The 8,150-nt window shown below is 42.7% G+C and overlaps 1 protein-coding gene across 2 annotated transcripts in view; it reads right to left on the bottom strand.

Annotated features, from left to right (window-relative positions):
* Positions 1 to 7,420, bottom strand: part of pgfb (placental growth factor b) — a 27,717-nt gene extending 20,297 nt beyond the window's left edge. The window contains exon 1 of one of the 2 annotated variants that reach the window (XM_031788158.1): positions 6,776 to 7,420. In XM_031788158.1, the coding sequence (XP_031644018.1) occupies positions 6,776 to 6,844 (69 nt within the window). In that variant the 5' untranslated portion in view covers positions 6,845 to 7,420. The remainder of the gene's footprint in view (positions 1 to 6,775) is intronic. The other variant, XM_020501180.2, reaches the window with a different exon arrangement.
* Positions 7,421 to 8,150: the final 730 nt, after the last annotated feature.

The raw sequence follows: 8,150 nt of genomic DNA, 5'->3' as shown, positions 1-8,150 counted from the left end.
CCATGGGACCATGCAGCATGCATACCGCTCAGGAAGGAAACGCATTCTGTCTCCTAGAGATGAATGTACTTTGGTACGAAAAGTGCAAATCAATCCCAGAACAACAGCAAAGGACCTTGTGAAGATGCTGGAGGAGACCGGTACAAAAGTATCTATATCCATAGGAAAACGAGTCCTATATCGACATTACCTGAATGGCCAGGAAGCAAGGAAGAAGCCACTGCTCCAAAACCGTCATAAAAAGACCAGACAACGGTGTGCAACTGCACGTAGGGACAAAGATGTTTGGCCATAATGACCATTGTTATGTTTGGAGGAACAAGGGGGAGGCTTGCAAGCTGAAGAACACCATCCCAACCGTGAAGCAAGGGGTGGCAGCATCATGTTGTGGGGGTGCTTTGCTGCAGGAGGGACTGGTGCACTTCACAAAATAGATGTCTTCATGAGGAATGAAAATGATGTGGATATATTGAAGCAACATCTCAAGACATTAGTCAGGAAGTTAAAGCGTGGTCGCAAATGGATCTTCCAAATGGACAATGACCTCAAGCATACTTCCAAAGTTGTGGCAAAATGGCTTAAGGACAACAAAGTCAATGTATTGGAGTGGCCAACACAAAGCCCTGACCTCAATCATATAGAACATTTGTGGGCAGAACTGAAAAAGAGTGTGCGAGCAAGGAGGCCTACAAACCTGACTCAGTTACACCAGCTCTGTCAGGAGGAGTGGGCCAAAATTCACCCAACTTATTGTGGGAAGCTTGTGGAAGGCTACCCGAAACCCAAGTTAAACAATTTAAAGGCAATACTACCAAATACAAATTCAGTGTATGTAAACTTCTGACCCACTGGGAATGTGATGAAAGAAATACAATCTGAAATAAATCATTCTCTCTACTATTATTCTGACATTTCATATTCTTAAAATAAAAGGGTGATCCTATCTGACCTAAGACAGGGAATTGTTACTAAGATTAAATGTCAAGAATTGTGAAAAACTGAATATAAATGTATTTGGCTAAGGTGTATGTAAACTTCCGACTTCAACTGTACCAACATCCCAGTCCTCCTCCTCACATAAGCATAATTACTCTGAGCACTCAGTGTCACCTAGGTAACCCTGTTGAGGATGACCTCACATAGCATACTGCGTCCAAAGCATAAGCACTTTGTTTAAGTTTCGGTACCTTGTTTAAGCTTGTTCAAATAGGCCATTACCCAAAGCCCATCTAGACCTGGTTTTCAAGTACCACATCACATTCAGTAAGATTGAATGTTTCTGGTCAAATGTGAATGTGCAAAAAGATCAATTCTGATCTTATTGCGATCCTCAAAAGTAACGCAGGGAGTGCCCATGGAATACTGCACATGATGAATTCATGATGAAGTGTGTGGGATTGGGAAAAAGTAGAAAACCCTGCATTGGATAAATCCTTTGGCTACTGTGTGAGACGTCTGGAAATTATTTACTGTTGCATATCAAGACTCCTAAAAGGGAAAGTAAAACATCTTATCTTGGAATAACTGTAGGAAGATGGTTTACACTCATTTTACAATCTTATAGTAAGCTGGGAACATACCCTGGACCAGCACTTAGGAAAAACATGCAGAATACCCTGGCAGCCCCAATAACAGCATTGAGTGTATATTCAGTTTTAGCAAGGCAGCAGATAAAGAGAAGCATTCCATCCAGGCTCTAGCCCAGAAAAACACTGTTATAAAGTTGTAATAAGACAATGTGTATGTCTATTTGTCAATAACTGCTGGTGCACAATGTCTAATATTAAAGAAGTCTCGAGGTATTGCTTGCCAGAGGTAGAGTACCTCATGATAGGCTGTAGGCCGGGCTATCTGCATTGTGTCCCACCACCCGCCAACCCCTCTTTTACACTTCTGCTACTCTCTGTTCATCATATATGCACAGTCACTTTAACAATACCTACATGTACATACTACCTCTATAAGCCTGACTAACAGGTGTCTGTATATAGCCTTGCTACTCTTTTTTCAAATGTCTTTCTACTGTTGTTTTATTTCTTTACTTACCTACCTTTTTTTGGCACCGTTGGTTAGAGCCTGTAAGTAAGCATTTCACTGTAAGGTTTATTCTGTTGTATTCGGCGCACGTGACAAATAAACTTTGATTTGATTAGATTAGACCTATCTACTAAGAGAGTACTCATCTATATTATTCGTAGCCATCTATTTACCACCACAAACCAATGCTGGCACTAAGACCGCACTCAACAAGCTGTATAAGGTCATAAGCAAAAAAAGAAAATGCTCATCCAGAAGCGGCACTCCTAGTGGCCGGGGACATTAATGCAGGCAAACTTAAATACGTTTCACCTCATTTCTACCAGCATGTCACATGTGCAACCAGAGGGGGAAAAAATCTAGACCACCTTTAATCCACACACAGAGACGCATACAAAGCTCTCCTTCACCCTCCATTTGGCAAATCTGACCATAATTCAATCCTCCTGATTCCTGCTTACAAGCTAAAACTAAAGCAGGAAGTACAAGTGACTCTCTCAATACAAAAGTGTTTAGATGATGGGGATGCTACGCTACAGGACTGTTTTGTTAGCACAGACTGGAATATGTCCAGGATTCATCCAATGGCATTGAGGAGTATACCACCTCAGTCACCGGCTTCATCAATAAGTGCATCAACGACGTCGTCCCCACAGTGACTTCTGGTACATTACCCAACCAGAAGCCATGGATTACAGGAAACATCCGCACTGAGCTAAAGGCTAGAGCTGCCACTTGCAAGGAGCGGGACACTAATATAAGAAATCCCGCTATGCCTTTAGATGAACCATCAAACAGGCAAAGCGTCAATACAGGACTAAGATTGAATCCTACACCTGCTCTGACGCTCGTCGGATGTGGCAGGGCTTGAAAACTATTACGGACTACAAAGGGAAACCCAGCTGCGAGCTACACAGTGATACGAGCCTACCAGATGAGCAAATTGCCTTTTATGCTCACTTCGAGGCAAGCAACACTGAAGCATGCATGAGAGCACCAGCTGTTCTGGACAACTGTGTGATCACGCTCTCCATAGCCGATGTGAGCAAGACCTTTAAACAGGTCAACATTCCTAAAGCTGTGGTGCTAGATGGATTACCAGGACGTGTACTCAAAGCATGCGCTGACCAACTGGCAAGTGTCTTCACTGACATTTTCAACCTCTCCCTGTCCGAGTCTGTAATACCTTTCAAACAGACCACCATAGTCCCTGTGCCCAAGAAAGCGAAGGTAATGATTACCGCCCCGTAGCACTCACGTCAGTAGCCATGAAGTGGTTTGAAAGGCGGGTCATGGCTCACATCAAACACACCATCATGCCAGAAACCCTAGACACTAGACACTAGACACTTCAATTCGCAAACTGCCCCATCAGATCCACAGATGACTCAATCTCAATCGCACTCCACACTGCCTTTTCCTATCTGGACAAAAGGAACACCAAAGTTAGAGTGCTGTTAATTGACTACAGCTCAGTGTTCAACACCACAGTGCCCACAAAGCTCAGCACTATGCTAAGGACCCTGGGACTAAACACCTCACTCTGCAACTATATCCTGAACTTCCTGACAGGCCGCTCCCAGGTGGTAAGGGTAGGAAACAACACATCTGCCATGCTGATCCTCAACATTGGGGCCCCTCATGGGTGCGAGGTTAGTCCCCTCCTGTACTCCCTGTTCACCCACGACGGCATAGCTAAGCACCGACAATGATGAGACAGCATATAGGGAGGATGTCAGAGACCTGGCAATGTGGTGCCAGGAGATCAACCTCTCTCTCAATGTGAGCAAGACAAAGGAACTGATTGTGGACTATAGGAAAGGGAGGGGCCGAACAAGCCCCCACTAACATCGATGGGACTGAAGTGGAGCTGGTCGAGAGTTTCAAGTTCCTTGGTGTCCACATCACCAACAAACTATCATGGTCCAAACACACCAATAAAGTTGTGAAGAGGGCACGACAACACCTTTTCCCCCTCAGGAGACTGAAAAGATTTGGCCTGGGTCTCCAGATCCTCCAAAATGTATACAGCTGCACCATTGAAAGCACTGGTTGCATCACCGCCTGGTATGGCAACTGCTCGGCATTTTACCGTAAGGTGCTACAGAGGGTAGTGTGTACGGCCCAGTACATCACTGGGGCCAAGCTTCCTGACATCCAGGACCTATATACTAGGCGGTGTCAGAGGAAAATGGTCAAAGACTCCAGTCACCCTAGTCATAGACTGTTCTCTCTGCTAACCGCACGGCAAGTGGTACCGGAGCGTCAAGTCTAGGACCAAAAGGCTTCTTAACAGCTTCTACCCCAAAGCCATAAGACTGCCGAACAACTAATCAAATGGCCATCCGGACTATCTACATTGACCCCCCCCCCCTATTGTTTTTACACTGCTGCTACTCGCTGTTTATTATCTATGCATAGTCACTTTACAAATGACCTTGACTATCCTGTACCCCCGCACATTGATTCAGTACCGGTACCCCCTGTATATAGCCTCATTATTATGTACATTTCTTGTGTTACTTTTTGATCTATTTGATTTTTTTTACTTGAGTTTATTTGGTAAATATTTGATCAACTCTATTTTTTAAAAACTGCATTGTTGGTTAGGGGCTTGTAAGTAAATATGTTTTATCAACTCTATTTTTTTAAACTGCATTGTTGGTTAGGGGCTTGTAAGTAAATATGTTTTATCAACTCTATTTTTTTAAACTGCATTGTTGGTTAGGGGCTTGTAAGTAAATATGTTTTATCAACTCTATTTTTTAAAAACTGCATTGTTGGTTAGGGGCTTGTAAGTAAATATGTTTTATCAACTCTATTTTTTTAAACTGCATTGTTGGTTAGGGGCTTGTAAGTAAATATTTCAAGTAAAGGTCTACACCTGTTGTTGTCGGGGCATGTGACAAATAAAATTGGTTTTGATTTGATCTGATGTTGCAGCATATGAACGTGACATTCGACAAGTGTGATATATATTTTAAAGGCCTCCTTTCCTGTATGTTGTAGCTCAGGGTTGTGTAGTTTACATTCCCCATCCGTCTACAAACTGCGGACACCAGCTTAACCTGATACGTGTTAAGAGCGCTGGATTTTCTCACCCCTCATGTTTTGACTAAGCAGGCCATGAGCTGATTATGTGGATTAGTATTAATGATGTGGCAGCCCCAGCCCCAGACCCTGCCTCTCCCCTCCTAGACTCCCACTCTCCTACTAACTCCAGTTCCTGTAGCAGCCAGCCAGCCAGCCTCTCCCTCTGAGCTCTGACCCAGGGCTCTGCTCTGCATGAAAAACCCAGAGGGGTGTGCGGCTCTTGTCCCCCCATCCTTAGAGCTCAGATGTGCCTCAGAGAAGTGGAACTCAAGTCTCCTCATTCACACAACGCCTACAGGCACAGGGCAACAACTGCAGTGCCATTACGACCAATAGGCAGTCAGTTTATGAACAGTGAGACAATGGTTGTGAATGGGCCCTGGGAGGAGACCTGCTCTCCATTAAACATGAGTGGCAGGGACTAACGGCAGTGTAGACAGAGCCAACGATTACTCACCTTAGAGAAAGAGAGAGACTGAATGGATTCGCTCTGGTACTGCACTCACAGCAGACACATTTGCAAATGTCCAATGTCCGGTTGGTGGCACAAGTGTTATTGCAGGATGGCACAAGACTTTGAATGGGGCCTACCTCTCATTTCCGGGCAAACGTATTGCCGGTACATTTTGTGACTAAGGTTGGCAATGACAAGGCACTGAGAACACAGACCAGCTTTGTCCTAATAGGGCCCTGGATTACACTAATGGCTTCTGAGGCTAGCTTCTGACTAAAACGGCATATAGTGACAGAGGACACACACATACACACACAAACACACACTGCAGTATTAAAGGCAGGAGAAAAGACAGTGGAGAAAATTACAGCTTTTAGCAGGTGAGGTGAAAAGTGCAGAGATGTGAATTTCTCATTACTGCACTCTCTTGTCAGTTTGACCAGAGTGACACTTCCAAGTCTCTAAGCCTCTAGCAGAATTACAAGGCTCTGTTGCTCTCCTGCCTTCCTGGAGTAGGACGTTTGGAGACAATGGTTTTCTTTTCTAACTCTGAAATTCTCATTTTCAATTATGCTTAGAAAAGAACTGAGTGGTCAGAGACAGATCGAGTTTTACCTGAACAGTTTATAAAGAAATCAATCATTATATATACGATGCTCATTTGCGCATATCATTCATAAAGTTCTTAAATCGCCCAAAATGTATCCTGGAAACCCTATGAAAACTTTGAACGGTCTGAGACAGAGAGATGCAGTTTGTCACGTTCCACCTCATAACACAACTGTGTCAGCATGGCACGCGTTCAAAAAGGGATCATAGTATCATCAAGACACAATGAGAAATCGACATAGCGCTCTGAATGGCTTTTGCTGAGTCAGTTAGAAAGACGTCTTTGTGGTCTAATCTGATATGTCAATACCAGTGTAATAAAAATATATGTTTACATATATTTATAGTTATATTAGCTTGTTAACAATACGAATCACAATAATCATACGTTTCAGTGTAATCATACAAATAATCATATTGATCATTTGTTATAACATTAGACGTATCCTCAAATATGTAGGGCAATTATATGCCCTATTGGTATATCGCAATAAACTGGATATGAATTGTAGCTTGAATAAAAATGAAAATAAATATTTAATTTGCGCTGTGTTCTGTGTAGAATATTGAAACATAGCATACCTGAGCAGGTGAAAACTGAAGTTGGAGCGTCACTGCAATCTGGATGACGAACGAGGCAAAGGGTTTCATTTCGTGTTTCTTGTCAGAAGGCCAGATGATGAAGTTTTACAATGTAAGCGATATCCTCCAACGTGCAGATAAGCGGAGCAGTGATTATTCTTCTCCAGTCCAGAGAAGAAATTACAGCCGAGACACTTCTACCTCGTTCCTTCTTCAATAACGGCGAGGCAATGACCGCTCTCAAGAGTAACCTGATGAAGTTGACCGAGCTACAGAAAAAGCCTCTCAGAACGTAAATTGATATATATTTGTATAATCTTATATGCAATTTTTAATTATTATTATTTTTAAATAATATTGTTTCCTTTTTTAAATAGGTTACAAAAATGTCACAGTAATACTGCACATAAAATATCCCTCCTAAACCAAACAATACTTTTACCAGAACGTGTCCAACAAATCAGCAAGTCGAAAAAAAATCTATAGATATTTTTCCAAAAGTTTACATATATGTTCCTTCCTAAAAGTGCACGAGGAGCTGCTGTCACACTTCGGTAACCTGGTTAATTTGAATGGTGGTATTTCGGTCTTGCTCTGTGCATTTCTTCGACAAAGTGACATTCTTGTCACTAATTGCCTCACTACCTCTCAACATGTTACCCATTTAAATCCCCTCCCCTCCAGTTTCCCTCAATCTCTCTCTAGTCGTGATACACTCCTCCTCTCCTCGGGAAATACTTCATGGAACTAGTGGAGGTATATGCTGTGTTCTTATGGTGTAGAGTTTTTCATCCATATACCCAGCTTGTTGATAACTGTATGAATCCTTTGACATGTGTTGGGCAGTTAAGGTTTTTCTCAACAATGTATCATTGTTCAGGCCCAGAGACCAACATGGTCCCTAATTGTCAGGCTGTTAGGATTTAGACATTACAAATGTGCCAATTTACAGAATAATGAGTGTCACTGATGACATTGTCATTAGAAAGGATACTATGCTCTTTGGCAGTCACTGTCAAACTATATGATCCACTCTGATCCCCCCCACCCCACCCCAACCCACCCCATGTGTGCAGTGCCATCAAATCTGATGCAAATAGTCTGATTTTGGGGAGACTGATTAGTACCACAATGCAAAAAGAAAAGATCAATGGTGTGCCACCAAAGCAGCTTCAGTAGGAGCATCTTATTGTTGGTGTTGTACAGTTGGTCCATTTCCAGCCTCTAGTGTATGATAATCCTATTACTTTTGTGAGATACAGAAGGTTATTTTCTCCAACCGGGACATCCTCTGGCTGAGAAAGCCTTCCTGAAGGTACTCAGGACGTACAAAGTCACTTGAGCAAAGCAAACATTTATATTCCCTTTTTAGCAG

Source organism: Oncorhynchus kisutch, linkage group LG14 (genome assembly GCF_002021735.2).
Source record: "Oncorhynchus kisutch isolate 150728-3 linkage group LG14, Okis_V2, whole genome shotgun sequence".
In the NCBI taxonomy this organism is placed as follows: Eukaryota; Metazoa; Chordata; class Actinopteri; order Salmoniformes; family Salmonidae; genus Oncorhynchus; species Oncorhynchus kisutch.
This window is presented reverse-complemented; position numbering and strand designations above follow the sequence as displayed.